The 23917-nt window shown below is 31.0% G+C and overlaps 3 protein-coding genes across 3 annotated transcripts; 2 read left to right on the top strand and 1 right to left on the bottom strand.

The window, feature by feature from the left end:
* The first annotated feature begins 2739 nt into the window (after positions 1–2739).
* LOC130654377 (gastric triacylglycerol lipase-like) lies at positions 2740–22287 on the top strand. Its single transcript, XM_057456942.1, has 9 exons — positions 2740–2821; positions 19528–19724; positions 19809–20026; positions 20186–20278; positions 20358–20455; positions 20821–20966; positions 21048–21275; positions 21421–21489; positions 21952–22287. Exons 2-9 carry the CDS (start codon positions 19572–19574, stop codon positions 22177–22179), a joined length of 1233 nt encoding a protein of 410 aa, XP_057312925.1. The 5' UTR covers positions 2740–2821; positions 19528–19571; the 3' UTR covers positions 22180–22287.
* Positions 11099–13092, bottom strand: LOC130654376 (uncharacterized). Its single transcript, XM_057456941.1, has 2 exons — positions 12751–13092; positions 11099–12601 (listed from the first exon to the last, which is right to left on the bottom strand). Exons 1-2 carry the CDS (start codon positions 12947–12949, stop codon positions 11361–11363), a joined length of 1440 nt encoding a protein of 479 aa, XP_057312924.1. The 5' UTR covers positions 12950–13092; the 3' UTR covers positions 11099–11360.
* Positions 14509–17674, top strand: LOC130654378 (uncharacterized). The gene is made up of 10 exons (XM_057456943.1): positions 14509–15365; positions 15461–15619; positions 15885–15974; positions 16085–16147; positions 16259–16356; positions 16455–16538; positions 16647–16718; positions 16812–16877; positions 16983–17169; positions 17496–17674. Exons 1-6 carry the CDS (start codon positions 15302–15304, stop codon positions 16533–16535), a joined length of 555 nt encoding a protein of 184 aa, XP_057312926.1. The 5' UTR covers positions 14509–15301; the 3' UTR covers positions 16536–16538; positions 16647–16718; positions 16812–16877; positions 16983–17169; positions 17496–17674.
* Positions 22288–23917: the final 1630 nt, after the last annotated feature.

The raw sequence follows: 23917 nt of genomic DNA, 5'->3' as shown, positions 1-23917 counted from the left end.
AATAGCAAGATGCACTATGTAAATGTATTGATAAGCTATTCCCTTAAGTATTAGCGTGAAGTAATTAAATAATAAAAATCTTTTGCGAAGTTTGATAATACATTGAGCGAGAATGTATTGTTGATTTAATTACTTAAAAAGATTCCAGCGTGTTTAATTTAAGAAACATATGAGAAGCACTGTTCACAACTATTAAATGCCGCTTTTCGTTCATAAACTTTTAAAATGTGATCTTAAAAAACATTTCTGTCGCTGCTTTTCGTTTTTAAACTTTTAAAATGGAATCTAAAACATCATTTCTATCGCCGCTTTTCGTTGTTAAACTTTTAAAATGTGATTTCTATGGCCATTTTTCAGTTTTAAACTTTAAAAATGCGATTTGAAAAACATTTCTATCGCCGCTTTTCGATTTTAAACTTTTAAAATGCGATCTAAAAAAACATTTATATCGCCGCTTTTTGTTTTTAAACTTTTAAAATGCGATCTAAAAAACATTTCTATTGCCGCTATTCGTTTTTAAACTTTTTATAAGCGATGTAAAAAACATTTCTATCACTGCTTTTCGTTTATAAACTTTTAAAATGCGAACCAAAAAAACGCTTAATTACTGCAACTAAAAATTTCAAAAGAGTTCGCTAAAGAGTTGCTAAAATTGATCTTGCAGCCTATTGTGATTAAACAATCGATCGTCTGGGGTCATTGTTTATCAGCGAGGCAATTATTTTCTTAAAAAACAAAAGCTATCGCAATGTTATTGTTCTGTGTAACTATTAATGCGAGTTTTGCGTCCACGGTAGATTACATTCAGACTGTACTGTATATGTTAATAAATTTTTAGATTGTTTTCATCCATAGCTACCATCCTCTATCCCAGGATCCTTTTACTACTTGCTCTAGATCTCAAGAGGAAATGGCCCTGAGAGCAGGGTTGGTTTTTACCCACTAACCTTTTAAGTTTTACTTTATACTTTTATGTTCACAGGACTAGCATTGATAACAGTAGTAAATTTTATATAAAATTTTACGTAGCTGACGCTTTGTATCCTGTTTAAATATTCCAATAATAATAAATAAAAAATAATAATAATAAAGTCCTGTTTGCAAACAAGACATCCTTAATTTAAATGTTTGTTCTGTTTTAAAACACTTCATCCCGATTTAAAACAGTGTGATAATTCCTGTCCGATTTTAAAACAAGACGTCCTGATTATAAACTCATAGTAAACAAAAAACTTATATAATTTCTAAAAAAGTACCAGAGGCGAGTTGGTTGCAGTTTTGTCTTTTATTCCAAAAAAGTCTTTCAAAAACATTTTTTTAATTGTACGAGATTTTTTTAAGATATTTTAACACTTCAAAATTGACTTAAAGTGAACAGATATTCAAAAGTAGATAAAAGAAAGAAAAAAATTAGTTTGCTCTTTTCTTTGTTGCAATGACAACTAGAATCATTATTTATTTTACCTTAATAATATTAATTTCAGCGTTTGTTAAATGGGCAAATTGGTCTGCCCGAATGCAAACAGGTTGGCCAAAGGGGTTTCCAATTAAGATGGCGTTTACAACTGGAAGAGAACAAGCTCTTTCAGCTCTACATAGCATCTGTAGCATAAAAAAAGATGGAGAGACTAGGTGCAGAAAAGTTATTTCTAGTCTATTTCGTCATGCAAAGGCACAAATAATAGGGCTTTAAACAAATTCAAATAAATCAAAAGGCATCAATCTAGCTTAGCTATACTCTCCATTATAGTTTAAAACCTCAAAAAAATTTCTGTGAGAAGAAATCCACCCGGAAAAAACCTCTCTTCACCAAATTTTAGCATCTTTCTCCTGCTACGCAAATGCCAAAGAAAAAGACCTTACCACTCTGAAAAGTAAACCATCGCGCTGGCCTTCACAATAATTGAATTGTACATGCGTTCCTACGGTTATCCATCGTTTTACAATATTGGAAGAAAGGAGGTAAAAAATATGTTTTTATAACAGTTTTTCAGAGACGAAAGCGCGTTTCCTCCAGTTATTTATAACTTCCTTCGTATCGAATTCTTTCAAATTTTTAGGAAACGTTAATAATAATAACATACAACTTATATATATATGTGCACTTTTCATTAAATATAAAAAAGCAACAAGAGAAGTTATAACAAAAAAACGTGTTTTTTCTTTAATAAACTCTTATAAATGTGTGATGTTTACCTCCTATAATCGCAAAATGGCTGCTATGGAGTGTTAGTTTTCCCGAATTATCGAAAAGGTGTATTCATCTATCATCTATGATGCTAGTTAATCAAAGATTAGGGGGAATAGGACAAAAATATGTTTGATTAACATGACATGGAGATAAATGCAGGGTTAAAAGGAGCAGGAGACACGAAAGTCAAATTAACAGTCTCCTAATAGCTAGCTACGCTTTGAAGTGAAGTCGTTGCCTGCACACGGACCTACTAGGTCCTACCATGTGTTGCGCGGTGGTTTGCGATTTGCGCTATTAGCAAAGTTAATATGTTTTAATATTAGTATGGAGTTTAACACCTTTTTCTCTGTATAAATCATTAGATTTTAATGTATATAAATAATGAAAAATTAAAATTATTTCTGGTTATTTATATTATATTTTAAACGAATTCAAAGTTTTTATCTATTTCCTCTAAAATCTAGTTCCTTAATATCCTCCCTGTTTACTTTTATGAGCAAAACTTTACTAGTCATACCTCAGAAACATCGCGCGCGAGCCGTCTCATTTAAAACTTTTTCCAAGCATGCCTCGTCTCGTTGCAGCTAATCTTGTGACTTTGTTTATTTTAGCTGCCACATAAGAAAGGTAACGCAAACGATATTTTGATATTTTTTGTATCGTAAAATAACAGAAACTGTTTGAAGAATGAGTAATTTTGAGTCGCTCTAGCTAGCGGATATAAGCTAGCCTAATTTTTGTATTCTGTGGGTAAGTAAATATATTCTAAGCAGTTGAAAAGATCAAACAGCAGTATTGTTTGTGAAATCAAGGAAATCGAAAAACCTGTTGAACTAAAATTTACTGATGATTTACACACAAATATATAGCTAGACTATTTGAATTTAATTCCTAATCTCCCAGAAATCCATTGGTTCCATTTCAAAAGTTTAAATTATTTTTGTAAGCAGCTAAAAAATGGTTTTGACAAAAAACATTATAATTTGCTATTACTTAAATATGACATCTTATTTTGTGCACCATAATTTAATCTGAAATTCTTTAAATGTGAATATCTTGAGAACAAAAAGAGCTTCTTAAAAAAAATTTAAAAAGTCTTGTTAACCAACTTTTTAAGTTATACAACATATGTATGTAACATAAGTCTAACATCATTTTATACCTCAGGTTCCCTGTAATTCCCGTTGCGCATTTTTCACAGTGCAAAACACGTTGATGGCAATTCAATAGGGGCAAGTGAATGTTACCATAATAGCCTTGGATTAACCAAATTGAGGTAAATTAAAGGGATTGAACACTATGTTGGTTGTTGATTGCTGCAGCGAGTTGTCTGGTAGAGTGTGGATACTAATTTGGTCTTCGTAGCTCAAAATGAGAATTAAATACTCCAGGACTCCCCGTCTAAGCCATGGGGGTGTGCTGGAAATATTAAGCAAGCTATATCCCTTGATATTAATAAGGCTAGGCAGGTAATATATGCACATCTATTTATCTATCTAATACAACATTCCCATTTTCATGCACTTTGTAGTTTACCTGATTTGTTGAACTTATTTTGTAAAGTTATCATTGAAATATTTGGGGTTTTTCTTTCAGCATGTGATGCTTTTGGAGAATGTGTCGCTTTTTTGAGTGCTTTTCTGGGGTAAAGCATTATTTAAAATTGCAATGTTGTTAGGTGAACTCTCGGAATCAAGTGTCAAAAAGTCTTGCAGTATTACATTTTAGCTAGTGTATTTTCAAACATATGTAATTATCATAATGAAGGAGGGTGTTACGACAATAATCTGTCTTGTTTTTCGCTTGTATTATAACTATTTTAGTGAAAGTAGCTAATTTTTGATATACAGTACTGTGAAAAGGTTTGTTAACATTGTGTTTGTGTAACGAGCGTGGTGCACACGAACCACAATAAAATTGTGGTCTTTATGTATAATAAACATTCAAACATTCTATCGTGGCCACCATGCTAATATTATTATCTCCACGAAGGATCGTGTGTCCCACGATTATTTTCGCGAGCTCCACGATTTTTATAGCCAGTATAATTTAATTTTTTTTTACAAAAAAGTCTTTAATTAAAGTTAACTTGTTTGTTTCAAGTTTTATCAATTTAAAAAAGCATATTCATAGTTTTTGTTTGGTGTATACTTTTTCCTCATGGACGCGATCGTATTTTTACGAAATGTGATTTGTCTAGAAAAGTTAAATTTGTCTGCGCCGATAGAAATGTTTTTTAGATCACATTTTAAAAGTTTAAAAACGAAAAGCAGCAATAGAAATGTTTTTTAAGATCGCATTTTAAAAGTTAATAAACAAAAAGCCGCGATAGAAATGTTTTTTTAGATCGCATTTTAAAAGTTTAAAAACGAAAAGCGCCAATAGAAATGTTTTTTAAGAAATATTTTAAAAGTTTAAAAATGAAAAGCGGCGATAGAAATGTTTTTTGAGATCGCATTTTAAAAGTTTAAAAACGAAAAGCGCCAATAGAAATGTTTTTTAAGATTTATTTTAAAAGTTTATAAACAAAAGGCGGCAATAGAAATGTTTTTTAAGATCGCATTTTAAAAGTTTATAGACGAAAAGCGGCGATGAAATGTTTTTTTATATCGCATTTTGATTCACGAACGATTAAAATCTATTATGTAACTAACTTTATGACAACGAATTAAAACAACAAGTGTTAATTTATTTTATTTGGTGTCGTTTTTTGATTTAATTGATGAACTAATACAGTCTTTCCTGTTTATAATAGAAGTTATCTATCATGGACGCCACGATGTAATGTTTAATTTTTGTTCATGATTGTGAGGTCCACGATTGTTAAAAAAAATATGCAGCGTGGGCTATCGTGGTTCATGCGTAACATGAAATAAACACGAATCACAATGTTAACAAACTTTTTCACAGTACCGTAAATCACATAAAAATTTAAAAACGTCTGTTTAACCACAAAACTATTTTTGTGATTACAAAATTAGCGCATTGCGCATTTTAGTTTTATCGCTACAAATCACCATGAACAAAGAATCAACTTCCAGTGGCCTTAACAACAGTGGTCCTAAGTAAAGTACCATTATTGATTCACCTTGTTGACATTCAACCAACAAAAAATAACATTATCTTCTATGCTCATTATATTTCACAAGATGCAGTCTTTTTCAGGAGAAGCGTGCGATCACACGCGCAAGCCTTGACACACGCCTAAATCGTTTCAGGCGTGTGATTAATCGCACGCTTGAAAAATAAATATCGAGTTTTCAAAATCAACCTATAAAATCCATTTTGTAGCCAGCGATAGCAGTCCTCGAAATAATTCTCGTCAGACAAAACGTCTGATAGATTTCCGTCATGGTCGGACACTTTTAGATCTCAGAAATTATTGAATAGTCCTGGTTCTTTTAATCCACGAGCAAGCCTATTCATAGCCAACCTGACCATCCTAGCTAATTCACCGACTCCTAACTTAATTAAAAGAACCATGTAGACATAAATCTCTTTTGCCTGGCCCCTTCGTTGTAGTTAACCAGGTCTTACACAAGAAATCCAGCCATGCAGCTCATAACTAATGCGGAAGTGAACGCTGATAGAGCGCGGATGAAGCAAGTCTGCAAAACTGCACTTGCAGGTGGAATTAGCATTTTATCATGAATTTAATTGTAGATAATATCTTCATTTACCAAAACAATTGGAAACCATAGCAGGTCCGAATTTAATGGATTTTTTCTTTATGCCTGTAAAAACGAAACCCATGTGCGGTATAATTTGTTTTTGAAGTTTTAAAACATGTGGATAAAGATTTTTTTAATTTGGAAACAAGGCATATGTTTGCTTGTGATGACCTAAAAAATAAAAAAAAACGGTATAGTCATGCATACCATTTCGGACATGTGGAAAAGGCGGTTAAGATTGAGAGAGTCTCTATACCAGTAGATGCTCGATCATCATGTTTAGGGTTAACGATTTAAAACGCCCCTTACTTTTCTACCGCAAAATGAATGCACAACAAAAAATAACCTTGGAGCCCGTTACGCATGCGTAACATTCTTTGCACGTGCGTTTTACATTACACGCGTTACTTGATTTACACATGTGGATCATCGCACATCTACTCAAATATTCCTGAAAAAGACTGGAGATGGGATGAGAACTTGTTTTTTTTCCTTTTTTTCTTTGAACTTTTTTGCTTGATATAATTATTTTTTGTTTTCGTGCCGGTAGAACAACTAATTAAATTGGAGTCGCCTAGTAAATCACCACTCCTTTAAGAAAAAACATATGAACGTATCCCTCTATAATAAAATATCATATTCAATACTGGAATTCTATGTGAACTCTTTTAACTCATATTTTTTTTCTATAACTATTTTGTCTTTATTTAGTAATTGGGAGACCATGTTTTCTTTTATATTCAAACACTCCCATATTTAAACAATCGCCCCAAAATGCTAAAATTTTAAGCAATTGTTAAACAATTTACCTATCAAATGCTGAATAATTGATAAATATTATAATAAATACTTTGAATAGGTTCCCAGTAGCTAAAGAATTTTGGGGAGCATTTTTCTCTCTGTGTTTGGAGTGAAAATCAAAAAAAGTGTAAAATCAAAAAAGTGCACCCTGATTGAGGTCCACCTAATCTTTTTAAAAAGTTTCTGTAATTACTTTACAAAACTAGCTGAATACCCGTGGGGGAATCCACTGAATCTCTCATTAAACCGATGTAAGGGATACCAAACAAAAACATACAACACAGTAATATGAATTTTTAAAAGTCACAATTTGTATTATTCTAGTTTATAACCACTAAAACAAAACGTCCAAAAAAATAAATATGTGCAGCAATAAAAAAATAACAATAAAGGAGAAAAAAACCCTGGGATTGAAGTTGCTCACAATCTGCGTTATATTTGTACCCGCTGAAACAGAACGCTTAAAAATATAAGCATGTCCAGCAACATAAAAATGCAAAAAGTTTAACAAAATCGAAGGTGGCTAACAAATCTGTTAAAACTATATACTTGCTTTGCCATGCCCGAAATATAAAAGGGAAAATGGTATACCAGACATTAGAAAAAATCGATAAGTCACACAAATAAGGTTATTGCAAAGTTTCCACAACGTACAGATTCTAATGCATCATACCAAATTAGCTATTTAGTCTATTACATATAGCAACCTTCCCAATGCGCAAACGTGCAGTGCATGATAACAATGCAGTGTTTTCGAATTGAAGAATCGAATATTATTTTAAACGGTAACGTAACAGATGTAAACATTGATTTAACTTTGTTTACATTAAGGTTTATTATAACGACATCAACCACTTCGTAGCGTTAAAAACAGTAACAACGAAAAAATACTTTCTACATTTTATATAAACTCTTCTCTATTATATACACGCTGTATTTTATAAGAATAGTGTTTTTTTTCGTTTCCGCCTTCATGTTCTTAGCTTTCCCTGGTGTACTTGCCCATTGTTTTGGAGAGAAAGAGGTTCAGTCATACAAATTTTTATATTAAAAGAAACAACCAAGCTTAGACATATTCTTAGGATATTCTGACCCATTGTTTAGAGTATATTCTTACAAAAAATGTTAAATATGTTCAGGCTAAAGACAAAACATATTTAACTTCATATTAAAGGGAAAGTTTAGCTGGAAGCGTGTAAACGGCTTAAAAACGTCGCTTTACATTTTAGATTCTTATAAAAATTGTGTCAAAAGAAAACGCATTTAAGCTCAAGACGCAACAAGGAACTAAAAATTTAAAGGAAAAGCTGAGCTCTGAAAGTTAAAACGGTTAAAAAAAACGTTACACACCTAAACTTATCTCTTTACCAGATAAACTAAACAACACACCTGCCTTTCTTTGGCTTTCTCAGTTAGCTAGCGTCTCTGGATAAAAGACCAATCAGTTTTTTACTTCGATTATTAAACTTCGCTTCATCCCAAAGAAAACAAATTGAAAATGTATAGCTAGCTACAATTGTCTGATACATTTCCAATCAGTTCTCTTTTTGACGTTATATTATCGTACGTTTTTCTTCTTTATAACAGACATTTCTGGCAACAACATAAACTTTTTTTATTCTTGCTCGACATCAACAGTCGCTCTACAATGACAACAGTTTTGTTCTTTACTTCTTAGATTCGAATTATCATTCGAATTCGATAGTTTTTTTAAAAGAAAGCAACTTCGGTCCCAGAACACAAAAAAGATAGAAGAAACAAATAAGCTTTAATCTAACCTCGTGATGAGTAAACCTTGTTTGAAATAACTTTTTTCAGGATTACTTTGAAAAAGAGACAACTTTCTTCGCTTCGGTTTTCATTTTTCAGTTAATAAACTTTGTTTCCGTGAGATACGGCGCGCACATGGTAAACCGGAGGTAAAATTTAATTATTCTATCCCAAACGACCAGCGGGGCTTTTACAACAAAAAAACAAATAAAACCATTTGAAATTAAAATAAAATTTAGTTTTAATGAGTAAGGAAAAAGAGTTTTATTTTAAAAAAAAAATAAGAAAAGAGAATTAAATATTTATATAGTAACCCCCTGATTTGCGTTTTCTTTAACTTGGTAAATTTTAGCGTAACGCCACGTCGTAAGAAAGTGACCTGTGATTTGTGTGACGTGGCCTCACCGTGCGCACACACACACAAGGCGTATTAATATATAGATGTCATGTTATATGTGGAGTCAATTAAAAATAATATATTGCTTAAAACACTTTGGTAGAATAATAACAATTGGAGTACTATTACATGGTGATATATCATAAGGACGGACACATTTATTTAAGGATGTCAAAAAGAACCTTGTATTCGATAATGCACTGGCGATTATACCAGTATGTCAACAAAATAGAAGAATGTGAAGCTAGGAAACTGATCTGGATATCAATGGGAAAAATAATTACTTTATCCAGTATCAGGTGGATAAATAAAATGAAATAATTTAAGTCAAATCGAAATGTTCATGAAAATAATTAAAACATGGTGTGTCAAAGGAGGAAGAAAAACTAGTAAAGAATAAAGCCAAACTCTGATATACATTCTGAATAAGATTTTAAGAAAGTACGAGGGTCGTCAAACTTCTGCATGCTTTTAAGTTTCTTTAAACATTCTTATCCCTCCTAACAGGTGCTTGTTTTTAAAAATACATATTTTTGTGTGCAAACTGTCATTCTCTGCGCGAGAGAGTTCATTTCAAAAGAATATGCAGAAATAAAAACCGAATATGAGTTGTGCTTTTGTCGGAGCGCATGTGAAAGAATGAAATCAAAACATGACTGATAATTTATATAAAAATTGGAACTTTATGTTAATTATCCGGTTAAACACAACAAGTTATCCGCAAAAAAACTCTTAGCTACGATTCATAAATACATATCTAGCTATATATACATCATAATAAAATTGGTTTGTTTGTTTGTTTCCTTGTTCGTTTGTTTTGCTAAAATTAAAAATAAAAAACTTCCCTGCATAAACTCTGAAAATTCTAGCTAGCTATAAGGTATTCTACCGACAGAAAGAAAATTTCGTTCTACAGACAGAAAGAAATATAACGTATGTAACATAAAAAGATAGCGTCCTTCCAAGTCATCCTACAATTGTTGATTTTTGATTTTAAAAACATTTTTCACTTTCCTTCATTTTTGCTTTCAAAATTTCGACAACCCAGAGATAGAACAGCAATAACAGCTTCTTTTTCCATCTTAACTAAGGGTCGTGCTTAGATAAAAAATGAGGAACCTCTTATCCATAACTTTATATCCTTATATAACTTTATATCAGCAAAGCACAACAACACAAGCTTTCCGCTTACGCAAGGAATAGTAGAGGTTCTTCAATCCAGTGAAATGAGCTATAACAATGATTCAAATCCAGCGTGATGAAAATGTCCTGAACTTCGCCGTCGCGATGAAAGGGTAAACCAACATATCACACTACTTCGTATGTGTGATTTTAATACAATGCTGAAAACTTTGCCTTGTCACACAAAAAATGCCGTTTTTGCCTAGGTTCCTGTTTTCATGCTAAAAATAACTTAAAGTAAATTTCGTCTTAATATCTTTTAAAGCCCATAATTTTTTAATGTTATTGCTATTAAATTGTGGACTTAATAAAGTACTTCTTAGCGAAGACTAAATATAGCCTGATAACAAGTATAAAAAGAATTGAAAACATGTTTTATAAAAATTACTCTCTACAATAACCTAAGTGGAAAAAGTATAAATTAATTAACTGAATAAATACAAAGGTGCTGATGTTATTTTTCTATTATGGTTTCACTTTATGTAAGAAAGACTCTTTAAGCTTCAAAATGTAATTAATAGGCTCAGATGGAAGAACCTCAAAATTTTTAAGAGATGCAGTGTTATTGGACTGAGACAAGTAATCCTCAACTGCACTTATGACAAATAGCAACCCTCTTACCAGTAAGGTCCCTGGTATAAAATCTTATTAGGATCTTGTAAGATCCTGTAAGATCTTGTAAGATCTTACTTATGACAAGATCCTACAAGATCTTTGTAAGATCTTGTTAAGAATCTTAAGAAAACTTAGTAAATCTTATTCAATAATATCTTACAAGATCTTATCAAGATCTTATCAAGATTCTTGAAAAATCTTATAAAATTCTTGTCACCAAAAATTGTCAAGTTCTTATCAGAAACTTATCAAGATCTTATCAAGTTTCTCAAAAAATCTTATAAATTCTTGTTACCAAAAATTGTCAAGATCTTATCACAAACTTATCAAGATCTTATCAAGATTCCTGAAAAATCTTATAAATTCTTGTTACCAAAAATTGTCAAGATCTTATCACAAACTTATCAAGATCTTATCAAGATTCCCGAAAAATCTTATAAATTCTTGTTACCAAAAATTGTCAAGATCTTATCACAAACTTATCAAGATCTTATCAAGATTCCCGAAAAATCTTATAAATTCTTGTAACCAAAATTGCTAATATCTTGTCAAGATCTTATCAAGATTCTTGAAAATCTGATAAAACTCTAGTCACCTAAAATTCTCACAATCTTATCAAGATACTGAAAGCCTTTAGCCATTAAAGAATATTTATTAAATTAATAAGAATTTTGATACTTTCAAGATATGTATATACATTAGTTTTAAATTATCTTTGCAGCTTGATCTACTAGAGGGTCGAGATGTTGGTTACCATTTGATCAATTATTTCTCTAGTGCCATGGAATTGTCGTTTCAAAGTTCCAATGAATCCTTCAAAAACAAAATTGGACAACAAAACTAAAGGACATCCATGTACTTTACGTTGTTCTGCCAAATGAAGTAACGCATGATTGGTGAAGGTCTGTGATCCAGGTCCATATAACTCACAATTCAACTTGTGGTACTCCTCTAGCATTTTTCCTGCTAAATCCACATCTTGGTCAGTAACAGTATCTTCATTCAAAATTTGAATTGCTGTGACAAAAAGACCAAGATGGCAGAAAATTTTATCCGGAATAGAACCTTTCAATAGTGGCAGAATGACATGGAGCAGAAGTAACTGGAGTTCCCCAGCCTTTGCTCGCTTTATTGTTGACTCATTAATTGTGCAAGTTTTCTTTGAGAAATCATGAGGATATTTCATTTTCGTCAGGCTACTATTGATGATAGACAAGGCATCTTTATAAAGGAAACCATTTCTAGGTAAAATATAATTAAGTAACTTTCTTCTAAATTCTCCTTCTACCACTAAGTGCATGTAGTCAAATGGAATTTCGTCTGGTAAGTTCATTATGTCAAGTAGTACAGATCTTCCCTTGACACCGAAAAATATGGTGTTGTTTTGTTCAGCTGCATTCCCATGAAGTTCCAATTCATCATGTGTTCTTTTAACAGCCCTTTCGTTTTCATCTTGATATGGATAAATCCATACTAATGAATCTCTACATAGCTTCTGCCCAGGATGATAGCATACAGGGCATCCAAATTTCCCATTGAACTGTTTTAAATTAAGAGAAGCTGCTCTTGCAGGCAAGTCAGCTAACCCTGCTTGTATTTTCAAATTGAAGGAAATGTTCTGATTATTCACCATAACATTGAAACCATTTTCCCTCAAATGTTTGACAGCTTGCACAAAATGTAGCTGAAAAAAATCAAATTCAGGCTTCTTATTTCCATACCATAAGCCACAGAAGACAATATTCTTTAAAGCATATCGCAATGCTATTGGCAATTCAACGACAAATGCTGTAATTGGCCACATTTGAACATTTTTTGATCTAATTGGTGGCGCTCCATCAATAAACCAAACCAATGTTACATAGCAGTGGTCATATATTTTGTTTTGATAGCAGCTACCATCGACTATATCATTGTAACTTCCATCAATGGATTTTTTACTCTTGTAGTCAACAATATGTGAATGATTCTCTAAATATAAATAAAACATATATTAAAATATATAAAATAAAAAATATATAAAAAAAAAATATATAAAAACTTTGTTTTACTTCGTTCATGTATGTACTTTAAACACACTGACACTAATAAAAATAAAGTTTCAAATTTATTCAACTTACCTGTAACTATACTTCTCAATTGTGATTCAATATCAAGGATGTAAAAGGATAGTGCATCTTGTATTGGATGACTCTCCCTACATACTTCATTAAAACAATGCAATTGTTTATCCAGTTGGCTGTGGCAATGCTGACATACTTGGTAATGTGTTGAAATTGCTTTGATATTTTTTTGAGCTTTGACATAGTGAGAGGACATTTATTGTTTTCCGGTAATACAGTAGCAAATAACTTCAACAAATTTTTAGTTGCTTCACCAGACAGATTGTGTTTGACAGAAAACAATAGCAGCAAATGACTGAAAGATAACACAGTGATATTCGAATTTTCATATAAGAGCTCGTCCACATTTTCATTTGCTAGAATTTCATTTTCAGAAAAATCGGTTTCATGGGAACTGCATTCAGATATTCCAAATGTACTTGATCCACTTTCTGTATCTGAAAGCATTTGTATTTCATTCGTAGCATCTTGAAGTTCGAAGCATTCTAAACATCAAAATAAAAAAAATTGTTAAAAGGATTTCGTTGAGATACTTTACTTATTTATGATGCTTTCTCTACTCAAACTAACCATTTTGTATATTATTGGCATAATATTCATCTCCAGGTAAGATCTCTTCGCCGCTTGACAAATAATCATGAGAATGATCTGGATTATTCTCCATTGACGGTTCTTTCCTAAAAAAAATTTTTCATTTTAAAAAATAGCATAATCAATGATTTATATATTTATATATTTCTAAAACACTTTACATGATTTAACCTACCTCACATTTTGCTGTCTACAAACCACTTCATCTTCATCATCGGAGCTGTAATAAACAAAAATGAAACTAATTATTAGGATCGAAGAGATACGGAAGCGATTATGTATATATGTAAAAATAGTCATTACTGTGAATAGTTCTTGAAATCTAAGAGTCCAGCTTTTTAAAATTTTTAAAACACGATCGAAAAAAGCTTTTCTATAGCGGTTTTTCGTTTTTAAACTTTTAAAATGCGATCTAAAGAAACATTTCTATCGCCGTTTTTCTTTTTTAAACTTTTAAAATGCGATCTAAAAAAACATTTCTATCGCCGTTTTTCGTTTTTAAACTTTTAAAATGCAATCTTAAAAAACATTTCTATCGCCGCTTTTCGTTTATAAACTTTAAAAATGCGATCTTAAAAAACATTTCTATCGCCGCTTTTCGTTTTTAAACTTTAAAAATGCGATCTTAAAAAACATTTCTATCGCCGCTTTTCGTTTATAAACTTTAAAAATGCAATCTTAAAAAACATTTCTATCGCCGCTTTTCGTTTATAAACTTTAAAAAAGCGATCTTAAAAAACATTTCTATCGCAGCTTTTCGTTTATAAACTTTAAAAATGCGATCTTAAAAAACATTTCTATCGCCGCTTTTCGTTTTTAAACTTTAAAAATGCGATCTTAAAAAAAATTTCTATCGCCGTTTTTCGTTTTAAAACTTTTAAAAAGCAATCTAAAAAAACATTTCTATCGCCGCTTTTCGTTTATAAACTTTAAAAATGCGATCTTAAAAAACATTTCTATCGCCGCTTTTCGTTTTTAAACTTTAAAAATGCGATCTTAAAAAAAATTTCTATCGCCGTTTTTCGTTTTAAAACTTTTAAAAAGCAATCTAAAAAAACATTTCTATCGCCGCTTTTCGTTTATAAACTTTTAAAATGCGATCTAAAAAAACATTTCTATCGCCGTTTTTCTTTTTTAAACTTTTAAAATGCAATCTAAAAAAACATTTCTATCGCCGCTTTTCGTTTTTAAACTTTAAAAATGCGATCTAAAAAAACATTTCTATCGCCGTTTTTCTTTTTTAAACTTTTAAAATGCAATCTAAAAAAACATTTCTATCGCCGCTTTTCGTTTTTAAACTTTAAAAATGTGATCTTAACATTCCGAACGACATTCCGAACGAACTTGGAAAAAGAATCCTTTAAGGAACCAAAAAACTGAATAAGAAAGGCTGCGGTTTTTTGCTCTTACCCTGATGGAATATCAACAAGCATGGATTGTCTACATCTAGTGAACCGTTGCTGCTGTCCGTCATTTTGAAACCTGAACCTAAATGTTCAATAATAACATGGAGGGAATGAAGTCAGTCGAGTAGAAGAAGAAAACTTTAATTGATTTTCTTTTGGTAGAAACCATTTTTGTGAAAATCAGCTATTGGGTTTCTACATGTTATGTAACGTCTAATAAGAAATAGTTATAAACTTACACTTCTGGACTCGATGGTGCGCTAAGCTCACTTGCGAAACTGTCATCCATTTCATAAAATTGATTTTTGTTAAATTATCTATCACATTTGTAACATACACGCGAATACATTTATATAAAAAGAAATTTGCACGCGATAGTACAACTTAGCAAAATCTTTAAAAAATTGATACTTTTTCTCCTTTTCGAATGTTTAAAAAACCGCGCTTCTTTTTTCGAATATCAAGTGTGCACGATTTAAAAAAGCGTTCACAACGCTGCATATTTTACACGAAACGGACGCTGATAATTTTGTTCCTGTTATTCAATCATCATGTCTCAATTTGTCAGCGAAAGGTTACAAACTAAACAGCTTTGCAATTCAAATGTTGATCAAGGTTAGGTGTTGTTTTACGTTGTTATTTTTATTTGGTAGTCAAGATGCACATTCTTAATCTGCTGTTACTTTTACCAAACGTTTTTTATACTTTAGTAATTTCAGAAATCCGAACAGTTGTATTGTTTCCTGAGGAGGGAACCTATACGGTTCTCAATGACAGAATGACAAAACGGTTTATGAGGTACAACATAGGAGATGTTATTTCCCTCACCCAAGATAATAGGACATTTGCAACAAAAATCATTTTCAGAGGTATTAATTTATATTTTTATTATTTTTCTTTTTTTGATCATTTTTAACAATAAAACAGATTACTATGACTAAAAGAAGATTATTTAATCATTCACATAATGCATTTCAATTAAAAAACGTCATTTAATATGATTCTATCATTTGTTCTTTCGAGTCAAATTTTGCTAATAAAATTGATGCTCAAAGAACGTACTTAAATATTATTTACCTCGATGGAAGATTCCAATAAAATTGATTAATAAAATGTTTACCTTTATTATTTAAGGGTCAGAAAAAGAGTGCAATAAAAAATGCATAGATTTGGAAAATGATTTGAGAAAGAAAGGAGCAGAATCAAGCTACCATGGTTCTGAAGGTAGAAATCTCTCTATATGTCATGTTGACAATATGTGTGCGAAAGTATAATTAAAACCAAGTCATTTCAAATTATTTTAATGAATTCTCTATGGAATCTTTCAAATTTAGATGATTCAGACGACGAATCTATTGTAAACGAACCTCCAACAAAAGTATCTAGGCTAACTGAAGGTAAGCTATATATGAATTTGGAAAAAAATTGTTTAAATTTTGAATGATGGTCTTATAAAAGGAAAAACGTTATTCCCACATGAGTTTGACTATCAAATTTAATTTATTCAGAAATAAATAAAGACAAGTTACGGCTTAAACAGACATTGCCAGGGGCAAATGTGAGTGCGCTAATTAATCAAAGGGATCCGTTTCAAGAAACCACTGATGTAAGTAAAAATAATAATAATTAAAGTGGATAGTTCGGAAAAGATAACATATGTTTTATAGTGCATTTTTAATTAGAATGAAATATTTTATTCATTAGAGAAGACATCAACCTATATACACATCAACGCCACCTGCCTCAGAAAAAAGGTCATCACGACCAAGAATTGAAGAGAAATAAGATGTAAGCTGAATGTGTATATAATATTAAAAGAGACCTGTTACAAAAATATACTTTTATGTTTTTGTTTTTTGTTTTTTTATATATATATTTATTCGCATACATTTTTAGACTGATCTCTTAAAATTAATATTGGAGGAATGTAGGAAAACAAATGTATTGCTACAAGAGCTTGTCAATAAGGTATTTTAAATTTACTTGATTAAACAATATTTTTAAAAAAAGAGAATTTGTAAAAATTGTTTGTAATTGATTTGTTTGTATATTTTATTTTAGGGTGATAATTCGACAGTGGGGCAGGTTTCAAATGACCCAGCAGATAAATTGAACCGTGGTGACTATGTATGTACATCAATTATGAAGAAATTTATATATTTATTTATCCTCCAGAAAAACACCCAAAAAATTAACCTATTTTTTAGTTGATAAAGGCTTTGTTTTTATTAGGTACTTGATGATGGCACAAATCTGCTGGATGTTCCTCGGGTGCCACATAAGTATCTTAAATACGCTCGAAATTTGGCCAAGAAATTGTGGACTGATGAGGAATTGTTAAATGGCATCATCGAGCCACAAAAACAGTCCAAAACTGGAAAAATCACTTTGGATGTTCGCAAAGTTGGTTTGTTGAAAGGTATAGCAATCATTCTAAAAATAATAAATCATTGGCGATACCTTATTTCTTTAGGGCTTATCGAAACAAAGGAGGTGAATAATGGACTTCACTCAATTATTATTTACATTTTTTTTCTTTTTCTGATCAAATGCTTTTAATTTTTTCATCTTCACAATATTTAACTTAATTAAATTTAGTCAAGTTTATTTCAGTCTCAATTTCCTTATAAATGAAAAAAAAAGTAGATATTTTGCTCAATGTTAGAAAACAATGATAAAAAATATACACTCAGTTTAAAACTATTAGAAATATAACTTAAATACATTTTATTTGTATTATTTTAGAACTAATAAAAGTCATGTACCCATCCAAAGACTTTGAAAAGATGTGGTGCATGTGCCGAGCATCAGTAAATCAGATGGGACAGGATAAGAAAAAGAAAAAAACTCAACATTCCAACGAATGATTTTTTTCCTTTCTTTGTATATAATATATTCATAAAAAATATAGTTGTTGAATCTCATTTATCCTATTTTTTGTCATCATCAGAATGTCCAACGCTTTTGTTACAAATTAATTTTTAGGATTCTCTAATTTCTAATTAAAACCCTAAGATATTCGTAAAATCTCTGCAACTGTAAGATTTTGTACAGTATGATCATACAAAGAATAATGAAAGAACTTGTTAGATCTTTGAAAATTTATTTAAAATATATTTTATCAACAATGTTGTAAGATCTTAACACAATTCTTAGTAAGAATTTTGTAAAATCTTACAGATCTTGCACTTTTTTGCAAAGATCTTGTAAGATCTTACCAAGAATATTGTAAGATCTTTTTAAGAATCTTAGAAAGATCGTAGTAAGATCTTACCACATTTCTTTGTAAGAATCTTGGAAGATCTTGGAAGATCTTGCACGTTCTTGCCAAGATCTTGGAAGATCTTATCAAGAATATTGTAAGATCTAGGTAAGATTCTTAGTAAGATCTTAGTAAGATCTTAGTAAGATGTTTTATCAGGGGTGTGAAACTTCAAGATGTTTTGAAGCCCTTACCTTAATGTGATGCATATTCTTACCAATATAGGTGGCATTGCAGCAACCACAGCAATACTTGTATCAACACCAGAAAGCAAAGACTTCAAGGATTCCTGCCTCAAAAATGTTGTGGAGAATAAAAAGTTGTTTATCAAGCCCTTTGGAATTTTTTTAAATTTTTTTTTCGTTTTCAAATTATTCAAGATTTTAAATATTCAAAATCTAGGATCTTAATGATGTCTTAAGTTTATAATTAAAGGTAGGCCATTTTTTACGAAACTTTACACATGCCAAGATATCATCAAGAGCATAAGTCCACACTGCTTAAAAGTTTTGATATTAAGTAAATTTGCAAGATATCTCAAGTAATAATTTATGCTTACTACCTTATCGCATCATCAATAATGATGTCATAAGGTCAGCTGGAAATCTTTGAAGCTTCTTGAGAACGAAAAAAGATTTTTAAAAAAATCCAATAAACCCGATCAAAAACTTTTTATTATCCATAACATATAAAAAATCATTTTTAAGGCAGGAATTTCTTTAAGCAGTTTATTTTTAAATCAAAACAGAACCTTTGGAGAACCTGTTTCGTTACCTGATTCTGTTACAACGGAAAAGATTTAACTATTTTTAGGTTCCGTTTCTTTATAACCTAGAACTTATTTGTTTAAATTATTTTGTAAATCACTTTTATGCTACAAATCACTTTTAAATCTTTTGTACGACTATTTCCTTTGTTACAGGGTATTGATTTCTACTAACTGTAACAAGTATTATGTGGGAAATACAAGCTGCACCAAACTTCTAACTCCATAAATAAGAGAAATTGTCATCATACCAATCAAGCATTTTATTTTAGCCAACTTTCCAATCAACTTGCAAGACAGTCCATCAACTTTCTGTCAATTTGCTTTTTTATTAAAAAATTCACCTAAAAAGTTCAACATTCATAGGGGCTGAGGGACGATGGTACTGTAATGTTTTTTTTACTTTTGATTAATAATGTCAGTCAACTGACACTGCTAACATACACTGGTTCCACCCTTGTATCATTTTGTTTGTTGTACATGTTTTATATCAACAAATAGAGTCAAGCAAATGTGTCTCGTCAAGCTAGGGGGAGTAAACTTTAAAAATATGAACTTGGAAAAGCAATTTATATGAAAATTATTTATATGATCATGTATCACATGTTTTCTAAAATATAATTGTGCAAAAGCACTTTCAGGCCTTGTTGAAAAAGACAGCATGTTTTTATAAGTTCCCTCATTAAAAATTTGTTATTGTATTGTGTTGCTTTCTGATACTGTATTTTTTAACTTTATATTTAATGTAGACAAACGCAATAAAGGAGATAGTACTTTATAAAAAAGCTCTAAGATGTTTCTGGGTTTTGTTGCCTGTGTTTTCCTGTTGCCATTTGCGTGGGCATCACCTGCAGTTATTCATAAATATGGCACTGACTCGCTTAGAACTCACATAAAGTTTACAAAGAAATATCTTGACAACTTACCTGAAGAGCATATGAATGTTGTAAGTTTCTTGTTACTGTTTGTTTATTTTTCTTCTTTATTCTGTGTAAATTTTCTTTTTCCTTACATATGTGTGTATATATAGAGTCAAATGATAAAATACCATGGATATCCTTGTGAGAACCATGATGTTGTCACAGAAGATGGGTATATCCTCAGCCTGCAACGCATTCCTCATGGAAGAAAAGAAGTGCCACCAAAACATGAAGTTGTGTTTTTGCAACACGGACTTATAGATTCCTCTGCAACATGGGTTAATAATCTACCAGAGCAAAGTTTAGGTTTTATTTTGGCTGATCTTGGGTAAGCTCTTTTTAGTTACTATTTTATCGAAAGTCTGTTAGAAATTGAAGAAACTGTTAGTGTCCTATTTTTTTTTTTTTTTTTATTTGCTGTGATTTTGTTTGCGTATTTTCCCACTCTCATGTTGTAGGGTTTTGTTTTTGTTTTTTACTTTCAAAGATATGATGTTTGGCTTGGAAATAGCAGGGGTAACACATATTCGAAACGCCATGTTAACCTAACCACTGATGACCCAAAATTTTGGGATTTCAGGTGTGTAGCATATCTTCTTTGGGTGAAAAACCACTTAAAGGAACTATAAAATACACTAAAAAAAACAATGATGTTTTAGCTTCAATGAAATGGCACAATTTGATCTTCCTGCCTCACTGAATTACGCCCTCAAAATATCAAATACATCACAGTTGTATTATACAGGGCATTCTCAAGGTAACCTTTTTGATCACCATGAAATACAGTATCGAAACAGTCAAGACATTAGAATAAATAGAAAATTTTGGAATCTGCATACCTTGCTTGTAAAAACATTTTATGAAAAACCAACACATCTTTCAGCAGAAATGTTCGCACATTATAATTTTTGCATGTCTTCTGAAATCAAAAGTGTTACAGCATAACAGAACTGAATTTTAAGAACGCATTAATGTTGCTGCAAATTTACAAAATGCTTCCAAAAAAAAGTGTGCAAAATCAGGAAATCTAGGAATCCACAAAATTTGACTGTTTTTGCTCTGTGACTTTAAACAGAGTGCAAGCACCATGTCCATGTGTTTTTATTTTTCTCTTTTGCACAGGGACAATGATTGGTTTCATCCAATTTGGACGACAGCCCGAACTAGGTAAAAAAGTAAAAACATTTTTTGCCTTGGCACCTGTAGCGACAGTTGGATATATAAAGGGCGCCCTTAAAATTATGTCATATTTTTCTCCAGAGATTGAGGTATGACTAGTTAAACTAGTTTTTATTTGATTGTTTTTAATGTTTGTAAAAACAAAAACAATAATAGGTTTTTCTTTTTAGTTTTTAATCAAAATTCTTGGCATCAAAGATTTTTTCCCAAACAACTGGCTTATGAAATTATTAGCAGATACAATATGTGCTGCTCATTTTTCCGAAAAGTATTGTGCGGATTTGATATTTCTCATGACAGGATTTGATACTAAGAACTTGAATGACACTCGCATACCAATCTATGTTTCGCACACTCCTGCAGGCACATCTGTTAAAGACATCTTACATTTTGTCCAGGTAACGTAAAAGGCCACAATAACTATGGTATAAGATTTGTTACATCTCACAGCAGGTTATCTGCAAATAAAATCCTCTCGATTTACACTGTGGTAAAAAAAAGAGAATTTTGATAGGTAAAAGTTATATTAATTTTCAATTTCAGTTAATAAAAAGCAAGAAATTTCAAAGATACGATTACGGAGAAGCTGAAAATCTTGTATATTATAACCAGGTATGCTACAATTTTAAATCATTGTCGCAAGAATGCACTTTTTATTAAGAACTTGTCGTAATTGGTAGAAGGTTTTGACTAAGTATCCTCGCCTTCTACTAAAACATTCAAGTCAGCAAAATAATTTCTTTAGTATAAATTACCATAAAAAAGTACCAGTTGGCGTCAGTTTCAAATTGTATCGTCAATTCAATATGGTGTAGAAACTCCCATTTTCACGAAATTTCTATTCTAGTTTCCATACTGTAATCTCACTAATATTACCGCTTTTCAAATTATTCCGCCAGTATTCTTTGCTTTATTCTAACCTCTGTAAAATAGCCCTGATGTATAGCTTCCCTTGCTGTGTTTATTCATAAGTTTAAAAAAAACAATTTGTATGCTGCAGACTAATTAAGTTCATGCGAAGAAAATAAACAAGAAATTACCCTTTCTAAAATTCACCTAAATTCAATTTTACAGACAACACCACCCTGTTATGATGTTAGCTTGATGGAAACGCCCGTGGCGTTATTCACAGCAACCAACGACTGGTTAGCAGACCCTGAAGATGTCAAAGGTTTGAAGCCTAAATTGAAGAACATTGTGTTTTCTAAAAACATTGAAGTTTGGAATCACATGGACTTTGTATGGGGTGAAGACGCACATAGTGTGATTTATGCTGATATTATCAAATTATTACAAGCCTGAAAATAATGGACAAAGGATTAATATTTTTATATTATTTTTGATGACATTTTTAATATATTAGTAAAAATTTATATGCTGCTGTTCAATTAGATAGTTTTATTTGGTTGATATCCTGGCGATTTTTTTGGCTAAACATATCGTACACAACGTCCCACTTTGTATCAATTTGATTTTGTGTTTTGTATTTTTATGAAATAATAAGTTAATAATAATAATGATAATAATAATAATAATAATAATAATAATAATAATAATAATAATAATAATAATAATAATAATAATAATAATAATAATAATAATAATAAATAATAAATAATAAATAATAAATAATAAATAATAAATAATAAAAAATAATAATAATAATAATCTTAATAGTGACATTCATACTTCTTTATTTGTGGTAAATATACTTTAATTCAGTTCAGTACACATTTATACGAGTATAGCGCCTTTGCTAATTTTTTTTACATTACATACACATTTGAACTGTAGCTGACTTTAACGTTATTCTTATTGAAAACTTTTTGAAGGTTGTTTTCTTTTGTAAAGTGCTTCTTAATTAGTTTCAGAAAGGATCTCCCGACGTCGTTAACAACATTTTTATTGAAGGGTGGGTTAAACCATATCACGTTTCGTTTCCTATTTCTGCCAATCCGATTGGGTTCCTTTTTATTGAAGGACAAGTTCAGGTTTTTGTATCCGCTTTTTCGGAGGGCTTCTTCGTATTCCGGTTTGGCTTGGTCAAAAACTTGTTCGTTTGACGAATTTTTGGCAAACCTATCGTTGATTGATATTGGTAGTTGTTTCAAAATATTTTTTGGATGGTTAGATAAAATGTGGACGTATTGGAGCTGATCGTTTGGCTTTTTGTAGGGTTTGAAAGTTTCTGAATCTAAATCAAGTGTAACGTCGAGGAAGTCTACTCTTTTTAGGTTAGTTTGAATCTCGATGTCGAATCCGATCGTTTTGAAGGTTTCGATTATTTTTTTACGTTTGGTGTCTGTTGATCTACCTCTTGAGTTTCTTAATACTAATAATCCGTCATCACGGTATAAGCCGATATCGTCTTTTCTCACGATTGAAGAGAGCTTTTGCAGAATAAGAATGCCAACTAACTAACAAATTTCGGCTCCATCAAACGTGTGAGAAGTTACTCGAACAAAAGCAAATCGTGTCCACTTTGTCTGCAAGAGAAATTGGAAATCCTTAGTTACGAAAATAAAGACGAACTTTTAAACAAAAGGTCGGAGATCGTTTCAAAATGCCGCCATATGAACAAATATCTATTGGCCAATTATAAGTCAAAAGACTTATAATGACATTTTGACACTTTTTTTATTGTAAATTACTGATTTTATTGCACGTTTTACAGCCTCAATTAATTTTGTTATACTTATAGGAATTTAGATCAGTTGAATTTTTTTTACAGCTGAGGATTGTATAGTGAATACATGAAACTCTGAGTACTGTAAAAGCTCAGTTTACTTTATTACCCTTGTAACATTTCATATAAAAATTTATGAACATTAAGCAGTTGTTAGGCTACTGGTGTTACGACAATTCAATCAGTAATCAATTTTTTTCGACCTTCTTTTTAGCCGACTTTAATGACGGTATTTCATATACTATTATACACAGATATGCCCACTTTCATAACATCTTAATCTTTCTAACTTGCCGTAAGAAGAGACGAACAAAAAATTGTTTTGTGGTAGCCAGAAAATAAATTTTAAGCGAG

The sequence above is a fragment of the Hydractinia symbiolongicarpus genome, chromosome 8, assembly GCF_029227915.1.
Source record: "Hydractinia symbiolongicarpus strain clone_291-10 chromosome 8, HSymV2.1, whole genome shotgun sequence".
Taxonomy (NCBI): domain Eukaryota; kingdom Metazoa; phylum Cnidaria; class Hydrozoa; order Anthoathecata; family Hydractiniidae; genus Hydractinia; species Hydractinia symbiolongicarpus.
This window is presented reverse-complemented; position numbering and strand designations above follow the sequence as displayed.